Genomic DNA, 18,064 nt, shown 5'->3' with positions numbered 1-18,064 from the left:
GTCAGAAGGTATCCTTCGTGACAGTATCTTCCCCAACATTCCCTTTCTCTTAAGCCAATTTATATTATTTTCTATCTTTTAGGTGGAGCTTGAGTGACTCCAGTCATGCGTATCTTGGTTGTGATTGGTAGAAATTACCTCGCTTGCGTTTAAAGGTACAGGCTCCGAGAAATTCAGAGGATGTGCTCAGTGAGGGGTGGTTGCCCCTTGGAGGCGGGTAGCTTTTGGGATGGAGGGGTGCTTATAATGCCTAGTCACTTAAGGCAATTACTCCACAAGGAGTAACTTTACTCCTTTAACTTAACTACTTGAACTACTTTAAGCTTTAACTACAGCATATCTAAAACATAAGGAGGATGTTACTATGTAAAAAGCAGATGAAACCAGTCCTTAACTCTTACTGCTTATTGTGCGTGAGCAGACTGGCATGAGTTTTAGCTATACTGGCAAATATCAAAGCACACCTGTGTAGTCCCAAAGCTGGGAGAAAAGCAAGGAAACCTTGAAGAAAATAGGGAGGCCTGTAGCTTGTGTAGTCTTTTAGCTGAGAAAATAAGGAAGGAGAGAGACAGGTAGCCTTGAGCTAGCAGAAGCAAGGAAGAGAAGGGATAAAAGGGAAAAAACAAGAAGGAGAAAACCAGCTCCAGACTGGCCTGTAGTAACCTTTTGCTCATTAAGGGTCATTAACACATTAGAAATCACACCTGTCAAAATGATAATCCTTGCTAATGTGGGATTCGGTGTGTGTCCCCCTCCTCCTGTACCACCACCCCCCCCCCCCCCCCCCCCCCCCGGTGTTCCTCTGTAATGCGCAAGCTCAGTAGAGAAAAGTTAGGTGAGCTGTAATAACCAATCAAAAGGAGCCAAAGAGAGAGTTTTCACAAGTTTCCTGTGTATGAATGACGGTGATTCGAGTCAGAGGTGTGCTTGCTTTGCGAAAGATAGCCAAGTACCTGACTCTGCAGAGTTCTGTAATTAATTATGTAATTAAAAGACCTTGGTGTGCATTCCGACTCTGGGTGCTTATTGGCGCGGTGCACTGGGCACGAACTCGCGGACAACATCTGTACTCAGTGTGATGCCTACAGACAATCCTTTACTGTTGGGACCTGCATATTTTTCTGTGCCTTCAACACAAACCCTTTGGTACAACTAGTTCCCTACGTAGCTGCCAGTTCACCACTCAGTTGCACTTCTGAAGAGGAAAAGCTATTTCCCTCTAACGTAGGAGCACATACTCTAAATGCAAGCTTCACTCAGCTGGTCATTTACTGCAGGACAAGATTTGAAAACTGTTGTGGAGATTCTGTTGGGTTTTCTGCTTACAGAAAAATTAAGTGCCAAATCGCCCTCTACTCCGCTTTGTAGTGCTGCATTTAATGGAGATTCAAAGAATTTCATTTGCTCCTCCGTTTATGGACAACGAGCTGAAGGAACAGGTACAGCACATTAGCCTGGAATGCCTTCCCTCCCAACCAAAGTAAACTGGAGCTGTAACTAACACAAGCAGAAACAAGGCTTCCACGTTTTCAGCTGAATAAAGTTCCAACAAAATCATCCTCTGGGATTTGAAGCTTACTTCAAATTACATGCCAACAGCTCTTTTCCCTGAAAGGTCTTGCCCAGTTCTTACGTCATAGTAAAGTGTATACCTATAAAATTTACAGTTAACGTCTTCTCTTAGTTTGTCCAATTTTTGCATTATCGCTCAGCTGTGTGCTCATTTATAAGCTGATGCATGTATACAAGCTGCTGCTCAAGTCCTACGTCTTGTTTGCAATTCTTCGTTTCCTTGTTGCCAGCATATTGTAAAGCGGATCCCTGCTGCTACTCGCTCTAGAAGAAAAGGAATCATCGGTTTGGTTACCAAATACCCGCTTCTGGAAACCAGAAGTGTTTTGGTCTCTCTTCCCTTCGAATGACTCCACACCTCTCATCAGATAATGGATTGCTGACCTAGAATCAGAGAACATCCCAAGGTGGAAAGGGCTCACAATAATGAGCGAGTCCAACTCCTGGCTCCACACAGGACCACCCCAAAAGCAGAGCCTATGTCTGAGAGCATTGTTCAAACACTTCTGGACCCCCGTCAGGCTCGGTGCCACGACCACTGCCCTGGGCAGCTGTCCCAGTGCCCGAGCGCCCTCTCAGGGCAGCACCTGAGGCGCACGGGGCTCGGCGGGGCGGCCCGGGAGGGGAGGAGGACGGCGGGGCGAAGCGGCCGCTCCCTCAGAGCCGTCTCCCCGCCGCCTCGCCCGCACGTCGGGGCTTTTTCGTGTCGGGGCTTTTTCGTGTCGCGCCCTCGGGCTCTCGCCGCGGGCGACATGCCGCTCCCCAGCGCGGACAGCTTGCGCGCGGGGCCTGCCCGCGGCGGCGGCGGGAGGGAAACCCCAACCGCAAAGCCGTCCCGGCAGGGAGAGCTCGGGGTGCGGGCCGGTCCGGCACCGACAGTAAAGACACGCCGGAGGAAACGCTCTGCTTTTAGCCGTGAGCACCGCGGCCAGGTTGAAAAGGCGTCACGCTGGAGCTCCGAGTTGGGCGGCGTTCCGAGGCCGTTGTGGCAGTTGTGGAGACGGCCTCGGCTGAGGTGGCGGCTGCTGTCGCTGCTGTCCCCTCTGTCCCCGCTGTTGCCGCTGTTCCCGGCGCCTGGAGACCCCCGGCAGCCCCCTGTGACAGGACCTGTGGCCCCGGGGAGCAGGTCCTGTGGCCCCCTGTGCCCGCCGCCTCGTCGGCCATCCCGGCAGCAATCCTGCCAGCACAGAATAGCTCACCGGCTTTACGTGCGTTTCAGGGTAAAGTGACGATTAACTTCTATTTCCTGGCTTGGGTGCTGCTTTATTCTTTAACGGAGCTTCAGGTTTAAAGGTTAAACTCAGTTCTGTCAAGGTTAAACTCAGTTTCGTGAATGGCATCTTGGACAAAATCTTAAGCTGTGATTGACTCTCTGCTTAACAGAGGCCAAACGTGTACCTACTGAGAAGCAGGTCATAGGTGATAAGCCCTCACAAATTAACTTGCTATCACAAAGTGACGCCCAGAAAAAGTGTATTCAAAAGCTAGGCTCATTATAGAATCACAACCAAGCCATCATGACTGGTGCAGTAGACAGTGAGGTAGGGGGTGAGCCCAGGAAAGACAGAAGTAAAGTAGCAGCGAAATGCAGGTACCTTTGTGCACACGAAGCAGAAAAGCGCAGGCAGTAAAGTAATAGTGCTCCATTACTAGCGTGAGCAACAATTATATATAAATCGCAACCATTATCTATTAGATAATAGGTAATAATTAATAGATAATTGCAAAGCTCCAAAAATGCAATAAATAACTGATTCCCCTCAGAGAATGTCATTTGCATTTTTATATTAAAAAGACTCCAGAGTTGTAATGGATTAAAATCCTACGAAAGTGAAAGAAATGGCATCAGCCACTAGTTCTGCAGAAGCTAAAAGTAATACTGATAGAGTTTTGATGGAAATTTTTCCTTTGTGTGTTTAGTTTGGGGATTCCTTTTAAATCATTCATACCAGCAAGTTAGTTCTTCAAGGCCGTTTCTTTGAGATTAAGTGACAGGACTTCTACTACTCTTTTCTTCTTGGAATGCTTCTTGGTATTCTTACGTCAGCCAGAACATTTGTCTCTGTCGCAGATGAGAACAATGACCATAGTTAACAAGCCCAAATCTTCAAAGTCTAAAAAGCCATCTTCAAGGCGGTCTGGCAAATCCAAGAAACCGAGTACTAAAAAACTGATGTCACGCACCGCAAACTGGGGCCGGATACCACCTGCAGAAGATTCAAGCCAAGTCTCTGTGGCCCAAGGATGTGGAGGTGCTATTTATTGTAGATCCTCTGAAAAATCTAAGCCTTTTGCCCAAAGAGATCTAAGTAAGTGTGCGCTTTATCCTGCCTCCGTTTTCTTCAAAACAAAAGTAGAAAGTGGTAGTTCTTGCTTGTTGCACTGATAGAGAACAGGACTACTGTGAATAAAGACTTCCAAAGCGATTCTCCTAAGGCAACTGAAGTGACTGACGTTACAGAAATTAATTTTGATATATTTACAGTCGACAGAGAAATGTGGGGAGCATTTTGTAATGCACTGATTCATCCATATCTTTTCTGTTTTGCAAAGAAAAGTGTTTGATTGTTGCTATTCACAGGTTCCATTATTCACAGGTTTTTGAATGTTAAGATTGCTCAGGAAAAGATCTGATATTTGTAGGGGTACCGTCATTCCTAGTTATTTGTTTTTACATTGTCCTTGCATTTATTACCATATAATTTCAAGTCTAAGTTTGTGGTTGAAGTTATAATAAGGAAAAAAGCATATAATAAGGAAGAAATTAAAATGGTCGACTAAACTTTTTTTTCCCAAAACGTTGTGTTGACCAGCCAATTTGAAGATGGCGGTATTAAAGGTGTCTGCAATAAGTTTTTCTGTTTTGGATTGTAGCTAGTTCCTCTAGGTGCTCCCGCAGAATAGTATTTTTACTATGCCTATATATACTTTATATATTCACTATACCTATATATACTTAATACCTTTCTTAGAAACAAACAAACAAAATCTCTTTTTAAATATAACTTTCTTGCAGTTGTTAATGATGGAATTGCTCCGCCACAAAGGATTCTTTTTCCACCTGAGAAGATACGTATGGATTGGCAAGAAACACAAAGTGTTGGAGTTGGCCTGTACAATCTTGGCAACACGTGTTTTCTTAATGCTACTCTACAGTGTTTGACCTACACCCCCCCACTTGCCAATTACATGCTTTCTCTTGAGCACAGCCAGTCATGTGAGTACTTTCTAACAGTATTTTAAATCTGTTGGATAGCTGTGAAGGTGAAAGAACAGCAGTGATTCTGTGAGACAAACTTACTTGCCTGATTTTACCTGTAGACGCTGGCTTTGAGCATTGTATTAGCAGTGGGCTCGGAATAGCATATGGAGTGCGTTTAATGCACCATGTGTTTTTTTTGTTTGTTTGTTTGTTTGTTTTTTTAAAAGGATCTTTTCTTGCTTCATGGGAATAATGAAGTGCATTGGACAGTAATGCATTTAATGAACATTTGGCATTTGGGCTATTTGGGCTTCCTGCTGCTAGAAAGGCAATAAAATTTAGGATGTTGGCATCATAGGTCTTTAGTCTGCACAGCCGAGGTTCCATAATGCACTACAATAAATGGTCTGTTCGTTGTTGAACCAATTAAAAAAAAAAAAAACAAAAAAACCTAGAAAGCAATATGAGCTGTTATGAACACGACTAGATTTTTTTGTGGGACTGTATTAAAATCTAGACTGATTTTGTCCTAAATAAAATGTTGTACTATAAAGTAAATGTTGTACTAAACCTGTATGCTTTTTAGGCTGGTATCTTTGTATCGATACCTAGAAATTTAACTGTTTTCTTCCTGTATATAGAAATCGTTTCAGTTAAGAATCCTGTTGAAAAAAGGAGGGCAGAAGTACTATTACATACATTACTGTAATTTTTCCTTTTTCCCAAAGGACTCGTAGCTCTGTATCATGAAGCTCACCTGACAGCACTGTGCTGAAAATAACCCACGTTCTCTTAATGCTGTATCATCAAGGTCAAATATTCTTTCCTCATACATTTTGCAACCTGTGGAGTTCACATTCCTGTCAGCCTTTACAAACGTGACTTTGCAGTAGTCTTTTAGATTTCTCATCACAAAATGCACTTGAATACAGGCTTAATGGATATTTTTATTCTATAAAGTTGTGTGAAATGAAATGTTAGGAGACTGTTGGGACAAGGAGAGTGGATATTGTATCTATAGTTTAAATGTTACTTATATGTTTGTTTGTAGTTATGTCTGTTTCGCTAGACTGGGATGCTTTCTTCTTTCACTCTTCAGGTCGTGAACAAGATTTTTGCATGATGTGCACGATGGAGACTCACATTAACCAGGCCCTGCGTTGCACTGTTGATGCCATCGAGCCTACGCGTGTTATCAATAATCTCAGTCGTAAGTGGCTTCAGATGTGTTTCTTTTTCAGCATCTTGTAATCTTCAAATAATTATTTGATGTGTATAAATGGTTTTAACACTGTAAAGAAGAGAGATTTTAGAAACAGGAGAATTACTTCATTTTTAAATGAGGTGAATACTATCATCTTCTTATTTAGGAATAGGACAACATTTCCGTTTTGGCAGTCAAGAAGACGCACACGAGTTCTTGCGCTATACTGTTGATGCTATGCAGGAAGCGTGCTTGAATGGAAGCACCAAGTAAGCATAAACAAATTCACTTTTATACGTTCTCTAGCACCTTTTAGGCCTTTATTTACTATCAAAACTGAAAGTCTAGGTCATCCTTGGTTTTCATAAAACTCTTTGAAGAGTTAACTGTGTGCCTTAAATCTTCTGAGGTCTGATTATAATTTATTTCCAGATTGGACAGATCTTCTCAAGCTACCACCATCATTCATCAAATATTTGGAGGATTTCTAAGATCAAGAGGTACTTTTAAAAATATTCCTGTCCTTAGAACTGATCTGTGTCTTTTGTCGGTAGTAAAGCAGTCTGTAGTTTGTCTGAAGTAGTATCTATCGACAACTTGAATGTGGACAGTTAGTCTCCTTCACGTGTTGTTAAGCATTTATATTTTGCTTCCAGTGAAGTGCTTGAATTGCAAAGCAGTTTCGGATACGTATGAGGCATTTCTTGATATCACTTTGGATGTAAAGGTAGGAGGTTTTGTAAATATAATTCATGATGTTTAAGTACATGTATAACTTTCTAAATTAAACTTGTTTAACTTAAAAAACCAAACCACGTACAATGTTAAAATATAAGAGCTTGGTGGTGGTTAGAAAGTGGATTGGACTTTGTCCTTCTGTGGAACCCCTGTAAATAGTCTCCACGTCTGCATTGGGTTTAAGGGGAAAGAATTTTATTGCTGCGCAAAGTATAATACTGTCACACTTCTTTGTTGTTCTACCTCAATATACGTCTAATTGTTAGACTGTTGGATTTGTTGCCAGTATTGATGACAAAGCACACTATAGATGCTGTCTGCGTTACTGGAAAATGATTTGTTTCAAAGTAAAATGACTTCCAGGTGAGGTAAACGCTGAGCATGCTCTTTCTGCCTCCTTCTTGACAGTGCTCATAGTAGATCGCTTAAGTATGTGTTAGTCAGGTTCTCTTATAAACTCCTAGTGCGTCTCTGGAATTTTGAATTTACAGTGACTTTACGCTCTTCTCTCTCGCTCCTCTAGGCGGTTTCATCTGTTACCAGAGCTCTAGAACTATTTGTGAAACCTGAAGAGCTGGATGGAGAGAATTGCTATAAATGTAGCGAGTAAGATTATTACTAATTATGTCTTAATACTAGATATTAGTTTTATATATTACATGACTTAGAGCGTAAGTTATCCTTTAACTTCATTTAGAAATAAGGAGACGCAGCTTTGTTGTTGTTGTTGTTGCTTCATTTTCTAGTAGTGGTGAGCTGAAGCAAGGAGCTATGGAGAATGATTTGGAGTGGAAGGCAGCAGCAGGTTCCTACAGGTCCTAGCGTTCACTGTGAAACAAAGTTAGATTGAGTGTCAGGGAATGTGAGCTGGCTCTGTGGTAATGAATGTTAGCAGCCTGTGCTGGCTCACTAAACAGCGTCTTGCACAGCTCTTGAACTGTGAAACCTGTCGATGTGGACTAATGTCCGAAATGAGCTCCCTTAAGCCTAACCCGTGCACAGGGAAAGCCTGTTGAGTTCAGGCGCTCTCTGTGCTGATCAATATGTAAGATGTTTCTACGTATGTGAGAAACAATTGAACATTTGCATAAGATGGTTTGGCAAAACAAGTTGTTAGTCAAACATCCCCTCAGAAAAGCACAGAGTGCCCGGCTCAGTTCTGTAGAATTCATGCCTGACCCCTCTAAATGAAAAATGCAGTATCCACTTCTTGTTGTTGGATACTAAGGAAATTAGGGTGTCGAATCAAGAGCGTCCAATAGGTTATTAAAGCAATTTAATCCCAGGTTCGTCTTGGCCTGCGGATCCTAGAAAGCAACATGCAGCGTATTCAGGATTCTCATAAGTGATGTCTGAGGAAGAGAAAGAACTGTAATAGCACCTCACATCTGAATTGCATGGTCCTTCCTTAATGTGCTCTTTGAGGTGTGATCGGTTCAGTCACACTTAAAGCCAGAATTTTCCGTCTTTTTGTGAGCTTAAAAGGAAAGGCCTTGCACATGTACAGTACTTTTTCCATTGCTGATAACTGTTATTAGTCTTATATATAACTCATTTTTACTATTTTTTGTTTATATTTTATAACTCCCTGGTAATACGCTTTCGTGAGAGATTCCTGTTCCCGCTATGCTCTGAGTTGTTGGTAAAACTTACCTTCTTCTCTGTATTAACAAACGTGACATGCAGTGCATGGGTTTATGAAAAGAAAAAACCAAACACATGATGCAAGTAAATATCATTCAAATAGCATAAGCATGCGTGAGACATTAAAAGGAGTTTGTTTTGGGGGCGAAAAAGAAGATGCTTTCAAACACTTGTCTCTGCTTGTTTTTAAGGTGTAAAAAGATGGTTCCTGCATCCAAGAGATTTACCATACACCGTTCTTCCAACGTTCTCACAATATCACTGAAAAGATTTGCAGATTTCACAGGTGGAAAGATCAACAAGGTATATTTCCCGCTGTAATGCAACTTTGTCATCATGTAATGGGACATCCCCCAAAGCTGAAAGTTGTTAATATTTTCAGACAATAATTGTAGACTAACGACTACGACTTATTCTTTCTCTTAATATCAGTAAAGTTCCTGCTTGACAAGAAGCATATACTTTCCTCTGAGAAGGCTAATTCATCAGAAAACAGTTGTCTGCAACTTCTAGTATTAAACGTTGCTTATGGGAAGACTTATTTTTAGTGAATCAAGAGATATATTCATATAATTCCAGTCTCTGTTTTTTGGAAGTGTTTTTCTCTGGCTAGTCCGCGAAGTACTCTGATATAATTTTTCTATCTTCTTGGTCTCTCTTTAGGAAGTAAAATATCCTGAGTATTTGGACCTCCGAGCCTACATGTCTCAATCAAGTGGAGAACCACTCATCTATGCCTTATATGCGGTGCTGGTGCATCATGGTATCAACTGTCGCTCAGGACACTATGTATGCTACATAAAGGTAGAAGTCAACATCATTTCTAACAGGGTAAAGGTTGTGCTGGCAAACCAGTTCAAGTGTTACTAGTAGTACTGTTTCTAGGGAAAAAGATTTCATTATATGTTTATTTGACACGTGTGTATTTTATTGCTATCTGTGATTTCATTTGGAAAACATGCAATTCATCTGAAGATATCGTTGTCTTTATTTGCAGGCTGGTAATGGACTTTGGTATCAGATGAATGATGCAAAAGTAGTCCGTACTGACATTAAAAGAGTTCTTGGTCAGCAAGCTTACTTACTTTTTTATATCAGGTAATAACAAGTATTCAAATGTGTTCAGAAGAGATTTACTCTCCTGTTATTGATACTTTTCTTTTTGCAAGTGTTTTTCTTTCTCTCCCAGGAAAAGATGATTATTTCTCTAATTCAGTTCTGTCTAACCTGAAATTCTCTGTCATTTATTATCTTTTGTTGCTTGGCCTTAAACTGCAGCACTTGTGTAAATTGCTGTATATGTGTTATCTGTAGCTGGCTAATTTAGAGAAGGAGAGAAATGAAGGCCATCTGTGGTGTAAGAATGAATTATTGCTCTGAAAGTGATAGTCATAGTAGGAAGACTGTTACCTACTTTTCAGTTTGTAGTCTTGGCTAAGTCTTCTGTAGAGAAGGCTTCCATATCATATGAACTGTTCCTATAAAATTATAGGATGGGATTTAATCCAAGAGTAGGCCGAAAGAAAAACTAAACTGAGATCACTGCTCTTTTCTGAAGGCGCTATGATTTGACGCTCGGAGAACGTGCTTTTTACTTAGCAGCACCGTCTTATCCCTGTTCATTCCCCCCTGGTCAGCGGGGGGCTAACAGTAAGCAGGCTGGATTTCTGGGACCACGACTTCCTCCTCATATGATTAAGGTAATTTAGGGAAGCGGGAGGGCAGATAATGGCACCAAACGGACAGTGGGTTTGGGGTTTGGTGTGGGGTTTTTTGTTTGGTTTTTGGCATCTTTGTTTTGTTTTCCTTCCCACGCTGCAGCTGTCTTCACAGCCCTCATGCTACAGCCAGAGTCATTCAAACAGTGGTTACTGCTGAATTGCGCAGCCATGCGACTCCATTGTTTATACCTCCTAGACAGCTTTGTAAAGCACAGAGAGCTACGCTCTTTGACAATTTAAGTAGAGTGTACTAATCCTCGAATCATTTAAAAGAGGACTTGTTTTTCCTATCGACGTCACTTTAGCTAAGACAGGGAAACCAAATTGTCTTATTCCTGAGCACCAGAACAATTATTCCAGGCTTTTTGGGGTATGTTTAAAGGGGAAACTAAATATATTTGGGAATAGCTTTAGGCAATGTTAAGTTGTTTGGATGGTTTTCAAAAATGATGTTAATTTGATATCAATATGCAGTAAACCAAAAGCAGGAATTAAATACACTTATGGGACTTGCATTTATCTTTTAAGGGCAGTGTTTTTTGCTTTTTAGGTGTTAAGACCATTTGTAGAAATACTTAGTAGGAGAATGACATGTTTAAAAATGTTAAATGGAGTGTTTCCATTAACCCGTCTTGCAATTTCTTCTTTTTAAATACAGAATTCAAGTCGTTTAAATGGAAATGGATCCATAAAAGAGGATGCAAATACCACTGGTGTCACCCTAAAAAGGCCATCTTCAGCACCACCAATGGCCTGTGTTCAAGAACAGGCGATTACCAGGCCTTCAATTACTGATACGTCAAAAAACCAGAAGATCACCATCAGTATTCACAATAAATTGCCTGCTCGTCAGACTGTGTCACAGCCTGACTGTCTTAGCAGTGCTGTGGAGGATGAAGATCTCTACAAGGCTGTTCCTTCATCCACAATCACAAATTCGGTAAAGCAAATGAAGCAAATACAAATACAAAAAAAAAAAAAAAAGTTTCTGCTGAAATTTTTGTGGAGCCAAAGGTGAATGGAAATCCTAAACTCAGCTCTGATAACACAGTCCCTTACGGTGCAGAATCTTCAGGAAAATCTGAGGAGGAGTCAAAGGGCTTATTTAAAAGGAATTGCAATGCAATGTGGAATTTTGGTTGGAAAGGTAGTCCGTACATTGCAGAATTCCCATTCTTCCTGTCAGAATGCTGATGAAGGAAGATCCCAGCATGAGCTGCCAAACACTGATTCACTGAATGGTGCTATTAGTTTAGTTCATGAATCTAAAGAAAACGGACTGAAACTTGATGATTCCACTTGCCAAGTTGAACCTGTTAAACCTTGTGAGATGTTCTTTTCTAAAACAAACGGATTGCTTGAAACATAGTAGTTTGCTCCATCGAGAATTTCTCACCCACGATGTATTCGGGAGTGTTTATCATGTTCCTAATTCAGGCGAAATGCTGAGAAAACACAGCACAAATTTGATCGTAACCCTTTGTGATACTATGCCATTAGAATTTGCAGAGCTGAGCTGACATTAGAACTTGTCAGCTTAAGCTGAGCTGAGATAAAAATTCTTAAGTTTCATAAAGTAGATTTTGGGAGGTGAGTTGGCGTTATCTTTGAAGTGTAGATAATGCATACAACACAAAGCGATCTTGCTTAGCATTTAATGTAGAAATTCTGAGAAGACTAGTCCTCAGCACAAATGGTATTTTTTCTGTCTGCTGACTTGTGCGTTTTAGTTGCAGATGCCTGGAGCTATGCCTCCAGTCCCTCGAGAAGTCATCATGGAATCCCTCACGGCCAGCCAGCTGAACAGCTTGTCAGAGGAAATAAGGTAAAATGAGCACAGTCTGATTAAGACAAGATTTTATGGAAGTTCATTGCGGTTTTATCTGTCTACTAATACTATTTAATGGAAGGATTTAAATCAGTAGAATTCCGTACTGTATGGCCAGTGTTGCGAACAGAACTAATGATCGACACTGTGCATAGCACTCTGATGCAGGCTGGTGCCTCGCGGAGAACTTGTGTTTCTTCATAGAATGTTTTTCCGTTTTTCTCCATTATCTGGAGAAACATTGGCTGTTCCCCCGTCGCCCCCACCCCTTTTTTCTCAGAGCAGCAGGTGGAGGGAGACGGAAACGTGTTTTTATTTTGTGCAGTGTCCCGGGACCTCCGAAATCTACTGAGAATGATGAATACCTTGAACAGTACCAATGTGATGACCGTGGAGACAAGGAGAAACCAAGAAGATCAAAAGAACATGAACTGATTTCAGAAGAAAATGTTTTCTACATCAAAGAGTCTTCTGAGACTGGTGAGAAATTGCGGCAAACTTCCCCTCTAAAGTCTGACAGTGAATGTAGTTCTAAAAACCTTTCCTCCTTAGCTGTTACAGATAGATGCCAAGATACAAAGGACGAGACTAAAAAATCTGACAAAGAGCGTTACCAGAGAAAGAGGGAACATTCTCCTACTGAAGAGAAGGAGAGTCAAAAAGATGGTCATTCCATCAAGAGAAGGTGCTCTCGGAGTGTGGAAGTTGTTAAGCAAAAGCGTCACAAGCAGGAGTATTGGGAGGGAAGCAGGTACAGATCTTCCCATAGTGAAAGGAACAGCCCTGATAATGGCAGAAGACCAGTAAAATATTCAAAGTACAGATCTCGAAGCAGAGGAAGATCAGAACAAGATAGCGCTAGATATTACCATTCCAAAGGGGAAAGAAGTTGGAGCAGAGAAAGATACTATCAAGATGAACCACGGAAATGGGAAAAATGTAGCTATTACAAGGATTACTATTCACCTCATGCAGCAGGAGACAGTAGAGAGAGAAAGTTCTCTCACGGTGATAAAGACTTTGACAAATTGACTCAGACTTACTCCAGCAGGTCACATAAGCGTTATCATTACAAAAGCAGATGGCCTCACGGTTCCCTCTTGAGAGAGGAAGATGTACATCACTTTAGCACACCCAGAGCAGACTCACATCGTTGCTCAGTAGCTCAGCAACATTCTGGAAAACATTCGCGTGAGAGACATGCACTTCCACCTGTGTCAGCTCATTTGGAGAACTGTCGCCAGAAAAAGGCAAAAGAAGGAAACAGAAAAAGACAATATACTCGTGCAGAAGGTAGTGAAAGTGAAATAGAAAGGCAACGCAGAAAGGTAGAAAAGGAGGTTTTAGGTGGTGAAAACATGAAAAAATATAAGAAGTTCTAGAAGAAAAAGAAGTCTGAAGATAAACAGGGAGAGAAGGATTCCAAGTAAGCAGGGATTCCAGCCTAATCAGCATTTTTTTTCCTAATTCTTTTCTGGGTGCTTCTCATGTTTTGTTTTTTTTTTCATAGTTTCTGAGTTATTTAGATAGCATAATCTGGCTGGGGATCATGACTGGGGATCATTAGGTTGATCAGTGAAGACAGGAAAGGTATTGCTGAATTGTGTCAGAGCACTAGCTTTGGACCACGTAGTTCGAATCACATCTGCACACCATTCTGGATTAGGTTAAAATATTTTTTTTTTTTTACTTGCACATATTCCAGAGCTAACCATTGTTAATGATCTGTGTACCAACCAGGACCTATGGTCCTTCAATCTGAGGGCTTAAGTTTGCTGCATCTAAAGGAAGTTACATGTGCACAAAGTACCACAAAATAGCTGACATGCGGCAAATCATCGCCTGTGGTAAAATAAATAAAGTTTCCTGTATGCAACAAGTGCCACATCTTTTTTTCTCTTTTTAACTTGCATGTTTCTTTCAGACTTTATGATTTGTATTTCTCTGCGCTCCACTTTGACAATGCCAATCGCAAGCGTAACAAAAAGAAGAAAAAGGAGAAACATCAGGAAAGTGAAAGGCTTCTTGGAACACTTAGATCCTCGTTTCCAGAAGAAAACCCGGGAGAAGAAGGAAGAATCCCATCCTCCAGATGGCTCTTTATGAGAGCAATGCAGAAGTGAGGGCAGTAAACAACCTCACAAGGAAGGGAAGCCTTCCAGTGCAGGTGAAAGGAAGAAACATCGCATCCAGCGAGTATATTAAAGGTAAGCGGCTGCAGCATGTTTATGGGATTCCTTTTAGATTAATCTAGAGATTATCTAAAACAGTCTTTAAATGCTTGATGACTGAACAGTCTGCTGGATATTAAAATATGTTTTGAAAAATATGTTTCAAATGTTGTTTTTTCAGCTGTGTGGGGAGAACAAATACAGTGGCTATGAATATTTTGGCTATTATTCAGAACAGCATGTGGAGGGATATGTAAACTATGTAATATGTAAAAATATGTACTATGTAAAAATCCTGCTTTTTTTCTCCTTTTTGTTTTTTTTTTTTTGTCTTTTTCTTTTTTTCCCTGCTATTATAGGTTTAAGAATATAGAGGAATGCGCTGATGGAAGCCATGTAAAGAGTCTCCAAATTTGCATTGGGTTTAAGCGGAAAGAATTTTATGTCTGCACAAATTATGATACTGTCAAAACTTCTTTGTTGTTCTACCTCAATATACATCTAATTGTTAGACTGCTGGATTTGTTGCCAGTATTGATGACAAAGCACACTATAGATGCTGTCTGCGTTACTGGAAAATGATTTGTTTCAAAGTAAAATGACTTCCAGGTGAGGTAAACGCTGAGCATGCTCTTTCTGCCTCCTTCTTGACAGTGCTCATAGTAGATCGCTTAAGTATGTATTAGTCAGGTTCTCTTATAAACTCCTAGTGCGTCTCTGGAATTTTGAATTTACAGTGACTTTACGCTCTTCTCTCTCGCTCCTCTAGGCGGTTTCATCTGTTACCAGAGCTCTAGAACTATTTGTGAAACCTGAAGAGCTGGATGGAGAGAATTGCTACAAATGTAGCGAGTGAGATTATTAACTAATTATGTCTTAATGCTAGATATTAGTTTTATGTATTGCATGACTTAGAGCATAAGTTATCTTTTAACTTCATTTAGAAATAAGGAGACGCAGCTTCGTTGTTGTTGTTGTTGCTTCATTTTGTTTAAACAACTGGTGCACGGAAATAATCCCAAACTTGAAAACGTTACATCTGTTTTGGAAATCTAAGAAGAGTGGCTATTAGCTGATATTGGACTTTTCTCGTAGCATTGTCTGCACCATGGCTTGTCAAGCTTCCTAGGCGTGTAGCTGCATGCTGAAATATTCATATTGGCAGAAGTGAAAAGACATGCCCAGTAAGTAGTGGTGAGCTGAAGCAAGGAGCTGTGGAGAATGATTTGGAGTGGAAGGCAGCAGCAGGTTGCTGCAGGTCCTAGCGTTCACTGTGAAACAAAGTTAGATTGAGTGTCAGGGAATGTGAGCTGGCTCTGTGGTAATGAATGTTAGCAGCCTGTGCTGGCTCACTAAACAGCGTCTTGCACAGCTCTTGAACTGTGAAACCTGTCGATGTGGACTAATGTCCGAAATGAGCTCCCTTAAGCCTAACCCGTGCACAGGGAAAGCCTGTTGAGTTCAGGCGCTCTCTGTGCTGATCAATATGTAAGATGTTTCTACGTATGTGAGAAACAATTGAACATTTGCATAAGATGGTTTGGCAAAACAAGCTGTTAGTCAAACATCCCCTCAGAAAAGCACAGAGTGCCCGGCTCAGTTCTGTAGAATTCATGCCTGACCCCTCTAAATGAAAAATGCAGTATCCACTTCTTGTTGTTGGATACTAAGGAAATTAGGGTGTCGAATCAAGAGCGTCCAATAGGTTATTAAAGCAATTTAATCCCAGGTTCGTCTTGGCCTGCGGATCCTAGAAAGCAACATGCAGCGTATTCAGGATTCTCATAAGTGATGTCTGAGGAAGAGAAAGAACTGTAATAGCACCTCACATCTGAATTGCATGGTCCTTCCTTAATGTGCTCTTTGAGGTGTGATCGGTTCAGTCACACTTAAAGCCAGAATTTTCCGTCTTTTTGTGAGCTTAAAAGGAAAGGCCTTGCACATGTACAGTACTTTTTCCATTGCTGATAACTGTTATTAGTCTTATATATAACTCATTTTTACTATTTTTTGTTTATATTTTATAACTCCCTGGTAATACGCTTTCGTGAGAGATTCCTGTTCCCGCTATGCTCTGAGTTGTTGGTAAAACTTACCTTCTTCTCTGTATTAACAAACGTGACATGCAGTGCATGGGTTTATGAAAAGAAAAAACCAAACACATGATGCAAGTAAATATCATTCAAATAGCATAAGCATGCGTGAGACATTAAAAGGAGTTTGTTTTGGGGGCGAAAAAGAAGATGCTTTCAAACACTTGTCTCTGCTTGTTTTTAAGGTGTAAAAAGATGGTTCCTGCATCCAAGAGATTTACCATACACCGTTCTTCCAACGTTCTCACAATATCACTGAAAAGATTTGCAGATTTCACAGGTGGAAAGATCAACAAGGTATATTTCCCGCTGTAATGCAACTTTGTCATCATGTAATGGGACATCCCCCAAAGCTGAAAGTTGTTAATATTTTCAGACAATAATTGTAGACTAACGACTACGGCTTATTCTTTCTCTTAATATCAGTAAAGTTCCTGCTTGACAAGAAGCATATACTTTCCTCTGAGAAGGCTAATTCATCAGAAAACAGTTGTCTGCAACTTCTAGTATTAAACGTTGCTTATGGGAAGACTTATTTTTAGTGAATCAAGAGATATATTCATATAATTCCAGTCTCTGTTTTTTGGAAGTGTTTTTCTCTGGCTAGTCCGCGAAGTACTCTGATATAATTTTTCTATCTTCTTGGTCTCTCTTTAGGAAGTAAAATATCCTGAGTATTTGGACCTCCGAGCCTACATGTCTCAATCAAGTGGAGAACCACTCATCTATGCCTTATATGCGGTGCTGGTGCATCATGGTATCAACTGTCGCTCAGGACACTATGTATGCTACATAAAGGTAGAAGTCAACATCATTTCTAACAGGGTAAAGGTTGTGCTGGCAAACCAGTTCAAGTGTTACTAGTAGTACTGTTTCTAGGGAAAAAGATTTCATTATATGTTTATTTGACACGTGTGTATTTTATTGCTATCTGTGATTTCATTTGGAAAACATGCAATTCATCTGAAGATATCGTTGTCTTTATTTGCAGGCTGGTAATGGACTTTGGTATCAGATGAATGATGCAAAAGTAGTCCGTACTGACATTAAAAGAGTTCTTGGTCAGCAAGCTTACTTACTTTTTTATATCAGGTAATAACAAGTATTCAAATGTGTTCAGAAGAGATTTACTCTCCTGTTATTGATACTTTTCTTTTTGCAAGTGTTTTTCTTTCTCTCCCAGGAAAAGATGATTATTTCTCTAATTCAGTTCTGTCTAACCTGAAATTCTCTGTCATTTATTATCTTTTGTTGCTTGGCCTTAAACTGCAGCACTTGTGTAAATTGCTGTATATGTGTTATCTGTAGCTGGCTAATTTAGAGAAGGAGAGAAATGAAGGCCATCTGTGGTGTAAGAATGAATTATTGCTCTGAAAGTGATAGTCATAGTAGGAAGACTGTTACCTACTTTTCAGTTTGTAGTCTTGGCTAAGTCTTCTGTAGAGAAGGCTTCCATATCGTATGAACTGTTCCTATAAAATTATAGGATGGGATTTAATCCAAGAGTAGGCCGAAAGAAAAACTAAACTGAGATCACTGCTCTTTTCTGAAGGCGCTATGATTTGACGCTCGGAGAACGTGCTTTTTACTTAGCAGCACCGTCTTATCCCTGTTCATTCCCCCCTGGTCAGCGGGGGGCTAACAGTAAGCAGGCTGGATTTCTGGGACCACGACTTCCTCCTCATATGATTAAGGTAATTTAGGGAAGCGGGAGGGCAGATAATGGCACCAAACGGACAGTGGGTTTGGGGTTTGGTGTGGGGTTTTTTGTTTGGTTTTTGGCATCTTTGTTTTGTTTTCCTTCCCACGCTGCAGCTGTCTTCACAGCCCTCATGCTACAGCCAGAGTCATTCAAACAGTGGTTACTGCTGAATTGCGCAGCCATGCGACT

General features: G+C 40.7%; 1 protein-coding gene across 3 annotated transcripts; it reads left to right on the top strand.

The window, feature by feature from the left end:
- Nucleotides 1-1,833: 1,833 nt before the first annotated feature.
- Nucleotides 1,834-15,633, top strand: LOC136791075 (ubiquitin carboxyl-terminal hydrolase 42-like). 3 transcript variants are annotated; one of them, XR_010832318.1, is made up of 18 exons: nucleotides 1,834-2,792; nucleotides 3,620-3,881; nucleotides 4,589-4,789; nucleotides 5,874-5,984; nucleotides 6,145-6,247; nucleotides 6,411-6,478; nucleotides 6,635-6,705; nucleotides 7,240-7,322; nucleotides 8,552-8,663; nucleotides 9,024-9,164; nucleotides 9,358-9,458; nucleotides 9,919-10,060; nucleotides 10,740-11,021; nucleotides 11,812-11,906; nucleotides 12,235-12,389; nucleotides 13,834-14,116; nucleotides 14,440-14,689; nucleotides 14,850-15,633. XR_010832318.1 is itself a non-coding variant. In XM_066999361.1 (17 exons), the coding sequence occupies exons 1-16, from the start codon at nucleotides 2,052-2,054 to the stop codon at nucleotides 13,289-13,291; spliced, it is 3,498 nt and encodes a 1,165-aa protein (XP_066855462.1). In that variant the 5' UTR covers nucleotides 1,845-2,051; the 3' UTR covers nucleotides 13,292-13,335; nucleotides 13,834-13,976. The 3 variants fall into 3 exon arrangements, 2 of the variants coding, with proteins under 2 accessions (XP_066855461.1, XP_066855462.1); XM_066999361.1 differs by lacking the exons at nucleotides 14,440-14,689; nucleotides 14,850-15,633 and adding an exon at nucleotides 12,462-13,335 and having other exon boundaries at nucleotides 1,845-2,792; nucleotides 13,834-13,976; XM_066999360.1 differs by lacking the exons at nucleotides 14,440-14,689; nucleotides 14,850-15,633 and having other exon boundaries at nucleotides 1,844-2,792; nucleotides 12,235-13,335; nucleotides 13,834-13,976.
- Nucleotides 15,634-18,064: the final 2,431 nt, after the last annotated feature.

This window comes from Anser cygnoides, chromosome 6 (assembly GCF_040182565.1).
Source record: "Anser cygnoides isolate HZ-2024a breed goose chromosome 6, Taihu_goose_T2T_genome, whole genome shotgun sequence".
NCBI lineage: Eukaryota > Metazoa > Chordata > Aves > Anseriformes > Anatidae > Anser > Anser cygnoides.
The sequence above is the reverse complement of the archived record's forward strand: the minus strand, read 5'-3'. Positions and strand labels throughout refer to the sequence as shown.